The 16,160-nt window shown below is 48.1% G+C and overlaps 8 protein-coding genes across 8 annotated transcripts; 1 reads left to right on the plus strand and 7 right to left on the minus strand.

Moving 5' to 3' along the window:
* Positions 1–281: 281 nt before the first annotated feature.
* On the minus strand, positions 282–1,373 carry DQ04_02861010 (hypothetical protein; the record flags this gene model as incomplete). The annotated part of the gene is made up of 1 exon (XM_009312287.1): positions 282–1,373. One exon carries the CDS (start codon positions 1,371–1,373, stop codon positions 282–284), a length of 1,092 nt encoding a protein of 363 aa, XP_009310562.1.
* A 235-nt stretch (positions 1,374–1,608) lies between these two features.
* DQ04_02861020 (putative nucleic acid binding protein) lies at positions 1,609–2,943 on the minus strand (the record flags this gene model as incomplete). Its single annotated transcript, XM_009312288.1, has 1 exon — positions 1,609–2,943. One exon carries the CDS (start codon positions 2,941–2,943, stop codon positions 1,609–1,611), a length of 1,335 nt encoding a protein of 444 aa, XP_009310563.1.
* Positions 2,944–5,573: 2,630 nt separating this feature from the next.
* On the minus strand, positions 5,574–5,975 carry DQ04_02861030 (cytochrome b5; the record flags this gene model as incomplete). Its single annotated transcript, XM_009312289.1, has 1 exon — positions 5,574–5,975. One exon carries the CDS (start codon positions 5,973–5,975, stop codon positions 5,574–5,576), a length of 402 nt encoding a protein of 133 aa, XP_009310564.1.
* A 1,916-nt stretch (positions 5,976–7,891) lies between these two features.
* DQ04_02861040 (nucleoside transporter-like) lies at positions 7,892–9,136 on the minus strand (the record flags this gene model as incomplete). Its single annotated transcript, XM_009312290.1, has 1 exon — positions 7,892–9,136. The coding sequence occupies one exon, from the start codon at positions 9,134–9,136 to the stop codon at positions 7,892–7,894; it is 1,245 nt and encodes a 414-aa protein (XP_009310565.1).
* Positions 9,137–9,918: 782 nt separating this feature from the next.
* On the minus strand, positions 9,919–12,903 carry DQ04_02861050 (hypothetical protein; the record flags this gene model as incomplete). The annotated part of the gene is made up of 1 exon (XM_009312291.1): positions 9,919–12,903. The coding sequence occupies one exon, from the start codon at positions 12,901–12,903 to the stop codon at positions 9,919–9,921; it is 2,985 nt and encodes a 994-aa protein (XP_009310566.1).
* A 725-nt stretch (positions 12,904–13,628) lies between these two features.
* DQ04_02861060 (tRNA pseudouridine synthase 10) lies at positions 13,629–14,960 on the minus strand (the record flags this gene model as incomplete). Its single annotated transcript, XM_009312292.1, has 1 exon — positions 13,629–14,960. One exon carries the CDS (start codon positions 14,958–14,960, stop codon positions 13,629–13,631), a length of 1,332 nt encoding a protein of 443 aa, XP_009310567.1.
* A 33-nt stretch (positions 14,961–14,993) lies between these two features.
* On the minus strand, positions 14,994–15,317 carry DQ04_02861070 (hypothetical protein; the record flags this gene model as incomplete). The annotated part of the gene is made up of 1 exon (XM_009312293.1): positions 14,994–15,317. The coding sequence occupies one exon, from the start codon at positions 15,315–15,317 to the stop codon at positions 14,994–14,996; it is 324 nt and encodes a 107-aa protein (XP_009310568.1).
* A 47-nt stretch (positions 15,318–15,364) lies between these two features.
* On the plus strand, positions 15,365–15,763 carry DQ04_02861080 (hypothetical protein; the record flags this gene model as incomplete). The annotated part of the gene is made up of 1 exon (XM_009312294.1): positions 15,365–15,763. One exon carries the CDS (start codon positions 15,365–15,367, stop codon positions 15,761–15,763), a length of 399 nt encoding a protein of 132 aa, XP_009310569.1.
* Positions 15,764–16,160: the final 397 nt, after the last annotated feature.

Here is a 16,160-nt window from a genome sequence, read left to right on the forward strand (position 1 = left end):
GAAAGAAAGGCAAGTTAGCATTTTCGTCAAAAGAGAAGATCAGAGAGAGAACCAGCAACAACAGCATCACGAACCCCCACTGGGTCCACACACATGCTCACAGAGGGGGAGAGAGAGAGAAAAAAAAAACCGTTTTCTTTGTGGGTATGTATCTGGGTGTTTTACGAAGGAAAACAGACTGGGGCCTGTACTCTTTGTATTTTCTTCCTCATTTCGGTTTTTTTTTCACTTCCCTTTACACCGTATATACAAGACACACACGCACATCAGTTTCGCTTTAATCAGTTTTGGCGCATACGCTTTCGATTATCGGCCTGCTTTGCCTCTACACGACGCTCGCACCACTCCGGGAAGTGCTGCCTTGCGTACTGTTCCTCTGTATCCGTCAGCGGGAGCAGTGTCGGGCACACCGCCCGAAGCTCCCTTCCAAAGTCACCGTCAGCCAAGTTAAAGGACGCGCGCAACTCACGAGCCGTGGCCTCATCGCGGCAAATAACGAACGCACGTCGCGGCACAGACGGCGACGCCACGTCCGGCTCCTCCACCTTCAGGAGTGTGATTCCCTTCCGCAGTGCGGGGTTCGTGATGCTGAGATTCCCTAGTTTCATCTTTAGCGTCTGCCACGTCACCCCAGGAGGAACGCCCTCAGCTTTCAGCGTCACGCCATTACGCAGAAACCGCTTTACACCCTTGTCCTGCAGCTCTGCTAACGCCTTCTGCGCCTTCACGACATTGTGCTGCAGTTGCGTCTCCTCTTTGGAGCGGTTTCGCTGCTCCGCCTTGGTAATGTGATCGTTAAAAAGTGTCACGTGCACGCGCGAGGGAAGAAAATGCTGCGCCAACACCGAAGGGGCTTTGCCAAAAGAAACGCGGGCCTTCGCACACGCCTCAGCCTCTTTCACAGTGGCAAAGCACACCACAAATGAGGCATACGTTTGTGCATCACCCTGCGGGCGCAGCATAACCCTGGCACACTCTACCTTTCCGTAAGACTGGAAGAAGTTCGCCACTTCTTCGGGTGTAGAAGCGCGGTGTATGGGCCACACGACAACGCTTCGTAAAGCGGGATCGTTTTTTGGATCAAGGAAGCGACGGCGCCGCAGGCACCACGCGCCCCCCTCGTCCTTCACAGCTTCTACAAGAGGGCTCGATGCGGCTGCCTCGCAGAGGAAGGTAATATTCTCCTGATCAACAGTGTTGTTTGTAAAGCGTAGAAAACTAGCGCAGGTGATGATGGGGGGTGTTGTAAGTGCAGAGGTGTCTTTGGGCGATACCTTCTCCCGGAACAACGCGTTAGCGTGGTCGAAGAGGTATGCGTCACAAAAAAACTTCTCCAACAGCTCCCCAGCAAAGCTGCTTTTCGTTTGGCTCATCCTACACTATTTGCGTATGAATAGCGAGAAAAACTGCAAAAAAAAAAAGAAGAGCAATGCGTTACTGGCACCACAAGAGTCAGAAGAAACGGCAATGACGGCCTGAACTCTCTCTGTACGTACAGCCACAGCCATCACCACCACACCTCACATTCTTATCCCCGGTTAGAGGCCTCTTCTTCCCTTACCAAATGGTGAAAGCAGAGCACACGCACCCATACACACACTCTCATCCTTAAAACACGTTGTCGTAGTCGTCATCACTATCCCTCCTCCGCGGAGTTCTGCGACGTTCTTGCGGTGGGCGCTGCTGCTGCTGCTGGTGCTGCTGCTCCTGCTGGTGACGTAATTGTGGCATCCGCTGTCTCTCACCACCCCTGCGGTTTCCCTCCGCCTCCCAGGCGTGACCGTTGCGGTATTGATTAGAATACCCTCTGTATTGGTGATATGGCATTTCTTCACCATCCCGACGAGGACGCTTATCTCTGCGCCTCAAGTAACGATCCGCCTCCGCGTTGTATGTATTATCATGCTTGTTTCTGTTATACGTTTGGTATGGCTCCCTATCAGTGTAACTGCGGGAGTTCGTCGCGTAGTACCCACTGGGACTGCTGCCCACTCCGTAGCCATCATTCTCCCTTGTGCGGGTGTGACGATAGTCACCACGTGTCACGTCGCTATTTCCTCTCCTTGCACAGGGTTGATCATAACCGATAGAAACACTTCCAGCTGCGGGGTATGAAGGCACTCCGGCATGAGTATTGTAGTGTCTCCCGTAGGTAGGACCACGCTCAGAATGCAGCATTCGGTTTACCCAAGGGTCCGGCGCATGGTCTTTTCGTCTGCGGCAGTCATACGCGTTGTGCCCCATCTCTCCGCAGAAGCAACAAGAAGTGGTTAGTGATCCTGTCACAGTAGAGCAGTCAAAATGGCCCATTGAAAGGCACGAAACGCACTGCACAGACGTCATATCTTCCGATAAAGGAAGAGCTGGGGACAAGATCACAAAGGGCGAAGAACGCGGCTCCTGGCAGAGATGATGATGGCTGCGTGTGGTGTGGCATACTTTACATAGTGCATTGGGGCATTCTGGTTTTTCGTGTCCCTCCATACCGCAGTTCCAGCACACCTTCTTCGTCCCTGCTGCACCTGTGCCGCGTTGACTGGTGAGATCGTAGTACCGATTGGGGCCTCGCGCAGCCGTAGTCCTCGGCTGCTGCTGCTGTTGAAGAGCATCTCCATCGGGTGTTGTAGCAGTGTCTGCCGCTGTTGTTCTTGTGTTCGTTGGTGCCCCTGTCGTCATCTCCACTTGTAGGGAAGAGTCACTCCGACCCTCAACAGCTAAACTATTCTGACGCTGACTGAAGGCAGAGCTCCTAGGCACTGAGCTTGTACACTGCATTCCTTCCCTGCACTGGTAAGTGTAGCCCACCATAACACGGTCAGCATTGTACACTGGTTTACGAAGACAAAACTTTGCCAAGCGACGGCTGTGGTGTAGGGAGCACACGACCAAATCACTCCTTTCAGCGGGCGCCACGGGAGCCACGTCGTCCCTATCCGCCCTCATCCGGCAGGCCTGATCCTTTCCTTATTCTCCTTTTAAGAAGAATGAGACAACGTTAAAGTTTAAGAGAAACATGTCAGTGGCAAGTGAATGTGGGTGTGTCTCCCTCCTTCATCCCTCATATATGCATATACGCTTCTGTGCATGTGAAATTGAACCTCGCTGCCCCTTACCGCAGACGGTTGCAGGGGTCACCGCTTAAGAGAACATACAGAAAGCGAAGGTGAAGTGCATCCCCCTTCCTTTTATCTTTTAGAAAAGGAGAACAAAAAAGGACACGGGTCAGGGTCACTATCCCCATTTTTACTCCTCAAACACCTGAGTTTGAGGAGTCATTCTCTTTGTTTTTGGGTTTATCACCGACAATCCCAAAAATGCGATCTTTATATCATTGAATACGTGATTGTTTTTTTTTTGCTTTCCTTCCTTTGCCGGTGTTTCCACTTTCTGGCGACAGAAAAAGCGCCGCCGCGCAGGTTTTCCTCCAGCGCAGTCATGTTATCCCCCCGCTGGCACGCCGTGTTCCTGTCAGCGTGCACCCTCCCTTCCTCTCTCTCCCCGCTCACGCCAATCCTCGTGTTGGGCAATGGGAATAGGAAAACACGGGTTTAAGAAACGACCACACAAACGGTCACTTCCCAACCCCGAAAATCCCCCAAAGCATGAGAGCATTTTATTCGTCCATACAACGTTGGAACCGCCGTCCCAATTTCAACGCCTCTCTCTAATAAACCCACCAACATCCCTCCTCCTTCACCTCTCCATTCATGAATCCGGAAATTATCAGCAGGAGTAGCAAAAGGATTTTGGTGATGGGAGCACAGTTCGACCAAAATACACACCCTTGAAAGCTGATTCAGCATAGAGTGTATCGCTCTTGACAATAATACCAGTTTGGACACTACCAAAGCGTACGAATTAACACCCTGAAGTATCGCTGTATTGCGTCCAGTACTCGCCGAGGTCTTTTCAATAGGGACATGAAATTACCACACACGCACATACACATACAGAGAGTGAGAGGGACACTTCAAATTCATTCTCAACTTCTACGGTAAATGTACTCCTGTTACAGCATAAACGGGGCCGTGAATCTCTGAGAAAAGCAGTACCCATGACGCCCAGGATGACGCCTCTATTTGACGCCGCCGACACGCAAGCGGCCCAGAAGAGGTACAACGGTCCATGGCACAAGCACATGGCAAGCGGTTCTCCACTCTTGTTTTCCGAGCATGCAGGCGATTTTCGACCACGATAAAAAACTTTCTTCCACACCTTTTACAGCGGCACTTTTTTCCTTTGTTCCGCAATCATGACACGTGCCCCATGCACAATACCAATGACTGGGCGATGGCACCATCAGAACGAGACGGTTCACCAGGACACAGATCTCATCAAGCAAGCTGTGAAGAAGTGCAGGAACGAGAGCCTTCGTTCAAGCCTTTTTCTTTCTCCAAAGCGCGCGCATGGTTGGTCCTCCTCCCATCATTATCGGAGCGATATCAGTATTATATCATCCTTGTTGAGACTCCCCTTATGCAATAATCAGCAGATGTTGTGGCGTAGGCCAGCGGCATGCGCAACCACATCATTTTTCTGTTGCCCACTTTCTGCCCATTTCCTGTTGGAGTCAGGCTTCATTACTGGTTTCCTATTCTTCCGCTGGCGATGTATTTCATTTCCTGCAGAAGTGCAGGAAAGTCACATGAGGGATGTATGACGTGTAGATGCATCGGTGTAAGTATTTATCCCGTGTTTTTAGCCTTCAGCAACATTGATCGCCCTTCCTTCCTATACGTGGCAGTATTCGCTCGCATAAAGCCTTTGCAAAAGGTCTTCCCCGCCTGTTGATGTCATGGCATTGATGAAATACAGCACCCTTTCCAATCTTCATTTCTTTCCTCAGTCAATGAGTAACGCAACTATGCAACACAATACCGCATTCGCATTCCACGGCAAGAAGAAAGGGGCAACACCCGTGCTAGCCGCAAACAGAGTAAAACCGACACAAGAAGAATACAAGCAAATGCATTCACGACATAGCATACATCCCTTCTTCCACCACCAGTAATCGACAACTGTCACCTTCCATATCCACAACGGCGTCTCATTTCTTTTCGCAGGTGTCTAATGTTCATTGGAGGAGGCAAAAGCCGAACAGACGACCTACAGACAATAACAATAATAATAACAAATTAAGGGCAAACCCTCACTCCCAAAAGAAGCGCGCTTGCGGCCGTAAAAGGTAAAAGGACAGTTTTCACTTCCCCTTGTCTAGAATAGGTGCACATGCATGCGTATTCGTGCTACTTAGGAGCGTCTCAGTGAGGTCATTACTGCAAAGAGCATGAAATGGACATTTCTGATCAAATTCGAGGCAAGGCCATGGTGCTTGTTGCAAGATGTGAGAGAAGCAGCAACCTATTTTTTTTATGACAACGGCCAATGAGATAGAAAACAAACGCCTCCTCCCTTTCCCCTGGGAGTTATTTTGTCCCTTTTACCTACGCATTGTTTGTTTTCTTTTTTTTTTGTGTGTGTGTATGCTCCTTTGTTCATTGTTCTATCCATGATGGTTTTGATACCTGGACGATGCTATGATTTCCTCCTTCCACAGCTCTCATACAACCCCTTTAAGCCGCCATCAGGTAGTAAAGAAGAAGCAAAAGCGCAATGACACCTCCCAGTATGTATTGTAGTGAAATCATTTCTCCACCTGCCTGGTACTGTGTCAGTGGAACTTTATTCTTCACCTCCTTCCGAACAACTTGTGGTGGGATTGAGTCCTTGTCCAAGTCACCCACAATGAATTCTTTTGAGCGGGCCAGCGCGGCTGAGGAGTGTCCGATAGTCTCAAACGAATTGGTGACGTCGTAGCCACCAAGATCATTTATTGGATCAAGTCCACCAGGATGCTCGTTTAAAAACTTTGTAACGTCCAAAACACGATCGTACAGCACCACCCAGCAATCTGTGTCTTTGTTGTGTTTCCGAATTTCTTCCCACGTGTACTTGGGAAATTTCGAACTCGGCATTTTTAGAGTTGCTATGGGAGCTGGAGTTCCAGCTATGACTTCACTATTATTCCACAACACGAGGAAAAACGAAGCATACGAAACCCTCACCAGAACAGGCACACAAGCCCACACCATATATAATATATGAATATATATTGCCCTTCCTCCTCTCTCCCATTACCCCGATAAAAAAAAGTAAAAAATTCAGCACTGTCACATTGCGTCTCAAGACGCTTCCCCAGTCAACGATGGCATTTATCCGATGCCTTGAAGGATACAGTCGGCCTTTTCATTCACTTCTGTATAGTCATTATAGCCACGCTGCCGCGAGGCTCGAAAGAGCAAAGGGCGGGCACATTCAACGTCGTTACTAATCCTAGCAAGTAACATTTGATTCCATCTGCGCACGAGCCACATTTCGCAAGGAAGAATGGGCCGACACGAAGCCGCGATCACCCCTATGTACTCGATTAATGGTGGAAACCTTGTAAAAGGGCACCCTCACCTTGAAGCAAAGAACACAGAGAAAAGGAGACTATAATGCAAAGCGCAGAGAGGTTTTTCGCCTCGCCCAATAAACATAGGTCTTGAACAGACACGCACGCACAGAAACAAGGATAAACAGAAAGAAATATGTTTGACTTAGCTTGTCTGGGTGTCAACTCCAGAAATAAACAAAAAATTCCTTGCTTCTAAAAATACGTCCGACTTCTAATTTTCTTTTTTCCCCCTTGATCGTTTTCCCAGAACATTATTCCTCTCAAATGATGGGTGAGAAAAGTACAACGGAATAGCCCCATTTCCGCTGATTCATAACAATCTTCATTTCTCAATATCGTAATACTCCGTTTTAAATATATTCTCCACACAAACATTACCCACGATAGAGTGTGTCTGAAAGTTCACCTCTTGCCTTCTCAGATGAACAATATGAAGACATTAAGGTGGGGAATCACAATAACTCAAACAGGCCCCGGGACTTGTCTTGGTGTCTGTTCCTTTTCTCTGAAACTAGACAACAAACATAAAGCACCGGGAGGTGATACTCGATACGCTTCTTCTACACCCATCGTATGTGGGGGGAAAACGATCAACGGAGTATTTGACAAATTAAAGATAGAGAAAAAAAATCCCCATATATTTATTTACATTCATGTACGTCACTGTCCGCCTGTCACAAGACAGACAACAACATAAATAGCTTTTTTCCACTAATATTGACTTGCTCAGGCGTCTTGCGTTTGACGTCCAAAGCATTGCTTCTGATTTTTTTGACGCCAAGTGGGAGGGGGTGCAGAAGGCTTTTGTTCTCGCCTCTTACTCATACAGCACTCGCTTCAGCTAATAGCGGCCATGGCATACCATCAGTGCAAATAGACGGGTAAAAGCAATGCCGCTTCCCCTGAGCTTGGACAAAAAAGGGTACAAAATGAATTTTTTATCTTTTTGTTGCTCATTGTTATTGTTTATAGTCCCGGTCGCTTCAAGAGACTTTCCGTCGCGGGGCAGCTTTGCATCTGCTCCCCGCCCTCAAAACAAAAAAAAGAGAAAATAACACTGCTACAAGCACCATATTTTCCCCTTGCAGTTTTAAATTTCTACCATTAAAAAAAGGAACCGCAAGTAAAACCTTTGTTTTGTTGAAAATCCGTTTTGTTGTCATTGCAACGCTGTTCTTCTTTCTTTCTCTCGTAAGACATTTTAAACGAAAGCAGTAAATTTCAAATCTAGCTCTCCTGAATAATGTTGTCCCCGGTTCCGATCACAATGCGTTTTCATCCTTTTTCGTGAGTCCATCACTTTTTACCATTCATATTATACTTTTACAAAACAGCAGCAGTTTGACAGAAAACATCGAAGAAAAAAATACAAACAAAAAAAAATCGACGTTAGGTGGGTGAGGTATAAATATGTCTTCGCCTTATTCAAAGTACCTACAGTTTGAGGGCGATCGCCAACTGTAACAGCGACCCCGTAGAAACACCAAACAGGAGGCAAACTCCGGTGGCTTGGCTAGCAATAGCCCTCTCTCCTTCATTGGCAAGGCCCTCGGTTTCCGGTGCATACGTGATAGAAATTGTGGCGAAATAGCCGTTGGTAATTCCCGTCGCCGCTGTTATCACGTAGGCAGCTCCATACGAGGGTATATGGCCCGTCGCACAGAGCAGCAAAAGCGGAAACAGAAGAATACGCGAGATTGTACCAATAACAACCCATTTGCGCGGCGGCCACAAGCACTTGATCAAGCAAATCAATCGTCCCATGAGGTCGGCAGCATTGAATACCGCCATGACAATGGTTCCATACCAATCATCATCAGGGTCCACTGCCAGCATCACACCAGGGAAGAGAAGAAACGTACAAAAGTACGTAAAGAAACATGAGAACTGCATAGGGTAAATCTTCTTGATGATTGGCCACAGTTTTGCTGACTGGAGCAATTCTGCTGTTGTGAGCTCTACAGGCTCAACCACCTGTGAGTTTTCGACAGGTTCGTCACTCTCCATTTTCGCGATCTCACCGCACGGATCTTCGGCACTGACAGAATCTGTCGACACAGTTGGACGACGCTTCTGGTAGATCGAGGTAAAAAAGCCATTCCTTGAGCGGAACTCAGCCACGTACTTCTGAGCAAAAGGAAGCTTCGAAAGAATCCATATCAGGATCATTGTCACGGCAATAATTCCAAGGGCAACACTGAAATAAATGTATGACTGAATTTTCACCGATTCGAAATCATCCGTCATGGAGGCCTTGATTATGATCTGCAGAAGGGACGTGAGAGCGCCGCAAATCGCTGCACCAATAACAAATCCTGACACCATGATCGGCGGGCAAGGTCCAAACAGTGCGTACCCAGTGTTTTCATAAAATGCTCGTCCAATACCACCCACAAACGCCATCAGCAGCACCGCAGCCATGGCGCCTTCCTCGGATACCCCAGACGATGTGGGCAGCAGCAATATAACGAGCAACTCCAGAAGCATCAGCACGCCAGACGCCAGCAAGCGAAATCGAAGCGACAATCGGCAGCAAAAGGTCGTGAGGTTCACCGGTTCAAAAATAGTCTGAGTCACCATGGTAACAACCGTGTAAAACGTAAGCACAGTTTCCCAGAATTTCTCGTTTTTCGGATCGGTGCCCTCATCCCCAGCGACGTACTTGTAGCAGTCCAACATATAGCTGGGGAATGAGGCTAAGCGCACGTGCTCCAGCCACAATCGCGAAGCCCATGAAAAGAGTGGTGATGAAGGCCCCAAACGCTCCAAATGCTTTGGTTTGTGGCATTGTTCCTCTTCATCCTTTGGGCTTGAAGTTATTCGTTGTTGGTCCTCTTTTTTGTGTATTTGCTACCCAGGCGTGAGGAGAAAAGTCGTTGCATATTGTAAATGCAAGCCCCAGTATTCTTGTCGGTTTTACGTAGGCGTTTGTGAGTGTGTGTGCGAGAGAGAGAGATGAGACAAAACCGAACAAAAGCCATCACATATGTGAGGATATTTTTTGGCACAAAGTGTTCTTCTTCATCCCCAACACAAAGTGTGCAAAGAAAAAGAAATGAGCGCGAGAGGTTGAAGGGGGGAAAAATCACTCAAAAACAAGCCGTAACAATGCACATATATCCCTTATAGATGCCTAGCTTCGACCCTCGCCACAGACCACTCCGGGAACCGCGGCAATTCCCACATCCTACTGCTCTTCACCCGCCACTGCCACCTGACAGAAGGGCACATGACGCGTCACCAAGAAGCCTCGTTTTCATTTCAAATTGCGCATAATGATTTGAAGCTCAAGTTAATACGAAATCAAGGCGAAAGCCTCAGCCGACAACGCGAATTCGTTAGAGTCAATTCCTTTCACTACAAACGAGTCTTGTAACGCGGAAAAAAGAAAGAACGCGCGCAAGGAAATGGAAACAAACGCCTTTATCGGTACCCAAGGTCCGCTATTTTTCTTTTGGTTTTTACTGTGAAGTCACTGTCATTGGGACGAACATATAGCGTGCGCGGCGTGTTTTTCTCCACAGCATCAAGGCGGCGAAAAGAAGAGTGCACCAGATAGATAAGAGAAAAACCGACACGGCGGCGGTGCGCACATAGCCTGGAGGAACAGACCGTGAGAACCACAGCTGTTTATCCATATCTGCGACAATTTTCACAACAATGGGTTCCGAGAACACAACACCACCATCATCGATCAGCAGTGTGAAGTTATCCTGGAGGGGATACACCCAGTCTGCGCTTCCCTCGCTGAGGTAGAGGAATGACAAAGTCGCCGTACCCTCAGCGTCCAGGGCTGTGAACGGGACATACTGCACCGATCCGCGATGAACAACTATGGGAAGCGGTCGCGCAAAACGGCAGTCAAGAAATTGTAGTCTCCCCCATTTCGGTGACTCATGAACCCTAAATGCAAAGCCTTCCCTATACTTGTCACTAACGGTTACGTTAATCACTGTCTGTTTTTTTGTAGTCGTGACAACGTTGCCCCCTCCGGTGGTTTGCTCCCTTAACCAAGACACAGGCGACTGATTACTGCGACGAACAGTAGCAAAGTAACGCCTTGACATATTGTACAAAACTGCACCACCCAGGGACCTTCGAAACATACGCACACGTAAGAATAGTGTCGGATTCCTGGCAGCAGTCCAAACAAAAACGGTGTTTTCTTTTTGAAGCCAATAACCCATAAATCCTCCATGTGCTTCAAGCTGCATTAGCTCACCGCTCACCATTTTGTCTCCTTCCCTTTCGCAGCGGTAGAAAAATAGGGTCTGGGTTGGTGAGTGCCGGCTGGCAAGCTCAATTTTATCAATCATAATCACTTCTTCTTCTGACACATCCGGGAATGTCACTTTTCTCATCTGACGACCATAATGAGGGGACGAAGCGCGTCCTTCACATTCGACAGTATACGTCAGGCTCCGTTCTTGCAGATAAGCCTTACGGAAGTACAACTGTAACCGTTGGATAGATGACCTCACACCATCCTCATCAACGAAATTGTACTCCATTACATCAAAGGAACTGTTCGGGAACTTGGCAGGTGCCTTGTAGATTAGAAAAAACTGCGCTGTGTTCCCTGCACTGGCTGAATGATTGCCGTTCCACAACTCTGAAAGGTGAATCACCTGGCCAGGTATAACTATCTTATTTGTAATGCGACTGCAATCATGCAAAAAACAAAACGATCCCCCTACTCCAAGCGTGCTCCCCACCACAATGTTTGCATCAATAGTTGCATAGGAAAAAACCGTGTAGGTATCCCCAAAGCTTGACACCTTCAGTATCTCAATGGCGCGGGGTGGGATATCATTCATTTTGGTGGCGGTCCATTTTATAGAAAGCATTGTATAGCTATCAATACGGACCACATCGCGATGAATGGCGGGTAAACTCGAATTCTCCGCCTCTGTATTGTGTGGTGTGATAACAAAAGTGATCGAACCAAAGCAGGAACGACCGGCAACACGAACCTGAAACGTGTACGTTTCATTTTGCTCCAATTTTTCGTTTCCAGATCGAACAGCGTACTTTAACGCGCGTCGAGTATCGCTAAAGTAGTCTCCAGGCACCAACCGCGTAATTGCTGATACCGCGTCCTCGGAGTTGCGTTTGAACCAAAGGTCTCCGATTGGATTCTTTGGAGTTCCAAGCAGCACCAGAGACGCTACCTCTGCTCCTGTCGGCAAGGTGTAATTTAGCATGACGTTGCGCAGGGGGCGGTCGTAAAAAACAGGCGAAACAACAGTATCTGCACATATAGGGGAGGCTGAAAGCAGTAGCGTAATATTCTGAACCCCCACTTCAGATGTGTTGTACTTGTCTTGCACAGTAAAAGTAAAGTTGTCAACCACACGTCGATCACTCGCCATAAAAAGAGGAAGTAGCGGCACAGCATCGACCTTGTAATTGAGGTACACAATTGCCGGGTTGGTGTTGATCTGAAATACAATGGGAAGTTCTTCACGTCGAAGACATGAAGAATCGTCCAAAGGTGCAACATTTTTATTGCCAGATATACGAAATATTTTCCCGTAATGGGGGAGAGAAAGTATCGTAACATTTATAGTTTTCGATGATGGGTTAAGAGAATACCCTCCAACCGAGATGTCACTTGCCGGAGCCTCACCCCTTGCGTTAATCAAGGTGCTTATATTCCTGTTGTACGCAACAGGAAGCCGTGGTTTGATGCGGCATAAGACAACTTGGCCGGGAATAGAATTCACACCGTTTTTATGCGTTGCACTGTAGGAAAATGTGCAGTTCTCATCAACTCCAAGTCTCAATGGCTGCAACACCACGCGCCATTTTTGTTCAGTGTCCTTGATAACAGTTGGCACCTGGGTAATAGCAACATCGCTGCCGTAAGGTTTCACCATGCACACGCTAGGATGTGGTAGATTGGTGATGGTCATCCACCTCACCTCCGCCCTCACATCTAACTTCGGTGCATCCTGAATCCATTGAGGACCTCTACGCCGCTCTTGGACAGGAAGCTCGAGTATTTGGGTCGTGTTGGGATCAATCATGGTTAGCCGCGCACCAGGTGTGACAAGCTTTTTGTTCTCTACGACTATGCGCAGGGTTTGCGTCTTCCCAATAGAATTCTCCTGTGAAAACAAGCGAATGGGAAAGACCTCCTCCGCGTCTTCCTCTCCATCCGGTGGGAATGACGGAGCCGAACGGTATGTTATTAGCGATGCAACACGGTATTGCTCGTTTAACTCAACCTTCTCCTTTCCAACATGAAGCGCGCCGTTTGCTGGAAGTTTCGGAAACAACACATACACGGAATCTCCAAGGGGGAATATGAGTGATATTACCTCTCCTCGGAGGCCCGTGAAGGTATACTCTTCGGACACATCATCATTGCACTTTACTCCACGCGCCAACGCAAGCACCGAAAGGGCCACCAATAGGAACAGACGCAAGGGTAAATGGTGCATATATTGCTTGCTTGCACTTTTCCTGACTAATCGGACAACCTTTTTAGCCCTCCAGCCCACTCCTCAAGAAAAAAAAGTTACCGAAAAGGCGTGTACATCGTTCTACGCATCTTTGTTATACACAGCTCTGTTATTTCGACCATTCAGTTTACCTCCTATGTAACTCGCCTTCTTAGGCAAAAAAAAAAAATCGTATGCTGTACGGAAATTTGAAAGGCTATGCTGACACACATATCACTTATCGTCAAGAAACCACACTGAGCATGAAACGAATTGGTTTGCGCTCGCCGACATGAGCATGCACTGGAACACGTATCTTTCACCCCAAACTCTCAACATGAGGCACAAACTATCGAAGGTTCCGGTGACGCTCCTCCTTTGGTGGGAAAGGGCATCAATGCCAGAGAGAACAACTTTGGTCATTGAACGGCCTCTCATACCAACCTCTCTAAGAGCCTATCACTCAGCCCGTGTGCCAGTTATCTCCCATGTTTTCCAGATATGTCTAAATGTTTGGTGCTTCTGCCCCCTTCTGTATTAATTATAAGCACCATAAGGAGAGAAAAGGGGTGCAATGTGTAGCTGGTGGAGTTGTGGCGAAACGCCAAAAGCGGCCTCCGTAAAAAAAAGCCTTCGAAGGATGTGGTTAGCACTATGCAACTGTTCACGTTAGCATATTTTTATCTTGTGCATATGCACACGGGACACAATCATCCCAGAACCCACTAAAGGTCTTCCATTGCCATGTCCAGCACATCCAGCTGGATTATGTCCGTCCTTCCATTCATCAGCATGCCTAGATGCGGTGTCGTCCTCCCCATGTCACCATGAACAAACTCTTTCACGTACGTGCCAGCTTGTGTCTCCACGTCCATCACAAACCAATGCGCGTTCAACGGAGTCAATCGTATTGAGTGAATCGTACGAGGACGAACCTGCAGAGATCGTCGATGCAGCACCCTAACGGGTGTGCGTTGTTCAATAACGAGGTCTCGCACAGAATTAGTCGCCTTAAAGCAATCGTCCTGGCCAGGATCTGTTATCGCCCTGCTACACCACACAACACAGCGGTACATCTTGACCTTGTTCTGCGAGTGTCGTGCCAGTCGCACGGTAATGTCTAGGTCAGTGAGACGCAATTGAGATATCTCTACATCTCCTCCTTCACTTTTGTTTACTGTCTCTTCAAACGCTGCCAAATCTTCTGGCGTTACTCGCTGACGACTGGGAGAGATAATCTCCAGCACAAACGGTCTCCCACTTCCAAGCATACGTACGTCCACGTCTTCACGACCAGCGCTGTGAAATTTGTATCGTCCATATCCGAAAACATGCTGTGACGCCATTCGGTGCGGATTATCATTAGACTCATTTACAAACTGCCTTTGTGAATGCGTCTTCTCCAACCTGGATCGCTTTTCACACTGGCCACCAAACTCGTTCGCCTCTCTCTTCCCAAGAATTGGTGTGACACCTTCAGGAAAGAAAAAGCTAAGAATCGGATTTATAATTACCTCCTGCAAGGAAAACGAGCCGACGCGTTGCCCATTCGTAAACCACGGAGACTGAGAAAGATCTCTCTTCATCTTGCGGTAATTTCCAATTAGCATAATATTGCAGTGCTGCAAAGCGCACGACACAGAGGCGGTGTCGTTAAATAGCGAAAAGCAGGTCGAAAACGATGCTTCCGCCCCAGACACCTCCACCCCACCTGATATTACGCACCTGTCAGCAGACCAGCACCCGTTTTTCCTCAAATACGGCACCACATAATCATAAATAACACTGTAAGTCAATACACCATCGCACCGATTACTACAATACTGCGGCGGAACCGCGTTCCCATCCGTCAGCTCTTTCACCCGATGGTGTTCCGCCATCACATCCACGATCACACCTTCATTTTCAGGGCTGTAGTTGAATGCCTGAGCCGCCCGAGGTTGCAGAGCCCCTTCCCCCTCATTCTCCTCATCCGCCCAGCGTTTGATTTGCCGNCCCACAGACCACACATCGTTTCCAGGTAAAAACGGCTTCCCACGACAGCTCTCGGGTGACATGTACAAAGGTGTGCCATATACACCTTAGTCGTCTTAAGCTTTATTCACATTTCCAGGGCTGTAGTTGAATGCCTGAGCCGCCCGAGGTTGCAGAGCCCCTTCCCCCTCATTCTCCTCATCCGCCCAGCGTTTGATTTGCCGCAAATACGTCTGGTAACCAGAAGGGGTCTTCCCACCCGCTAACTCGGAATGGGGGTGCATTGTGTACTGTAGAACGCGGGCACGTAGATCGCTCATAAAGAACTCCTTAAAGCTACTGTGTTCCTCCGGTATCACCGCAGAGCGATTGGGCCGTTCACACTCACGCCCTGCAACGCCATAAAACACAGTGGACACCGCCAGCCACAGGAACGACATGCTCCGGTGCACAATGACGTTGACTGAGAGACGATCAGAATCAATGTATGGGCTGCTACGGACAGCCGCAGCTACCGCCGGTGCGTACACATAATCCAGAAATTGATACAGCCCCAGGCACGCACAGCAGAGACAATTCAAGTGTCGGCATCCAATGCCATCACTTCCAATTTCCGTTGATGATTCAAAAAAACGCAAAGCACTCGTTGGTGTTTCGTAGACAATGGAAAAGTGCGGATGGTAATCCTCATCAACAAACGGTACAATGTCGCCGTGAAGCTCACCTTCAGGGTCCCCACACCGACGGCGGCCTAACTCCAACGGCGGTAAAGGGGGGGCACCTGGTGCATGATGGACATCCGCAACGCACAAGTGTAGCACAGTACATCCTTTCTGTCCTTATTCTCTGCCATCCCCGTTGTCTTGCCCCAGTCCTTAAAAAATGAGAAAAAAGCAAGAGAACATAATTAAAGGGAAAACTTTTAATGTTCGGCCAATTCCCTAACGAGCAGAAACCCAGAGGGTTGAAAGAGAGAAATGTTGAACAAGAGCTCGGGAAAGAGCATTATAACGCCACTCCGTGTACATCCGCTAATCATCTATGTAGTATCCACATTTTAGAAGAAAAAATATGTCATCAGCTAGATGCCGTTTCTATGGTGCTACGATATGAACTGAGAACATCTGTGATACATGCCTCAGCGTACTCTCAAAGAGCTCCAAACCAGGAAGTATGCATCCTGCCTTGGCAATGCAGCACTCATATATATATTCCTTACCACCACAAAGCTTGTTAAAGACACACACACACACATGCACTTTCACATTCAATGGTCGTGTCAA

This window comes from Trypanosoma grayi (assembly GCF_000691245.1).
Source record: "Trypanosoma grayi strain ANR4 Tgr_286_V1, whole genome shotgun sequence".
Taxonomy (NCBI): Eukaryota; Euglenozoa; class Kinetoplastea; order Trypanosomatida; family Trypanosomatidae; genus Trypanosoma; species Trypanosoma grayi.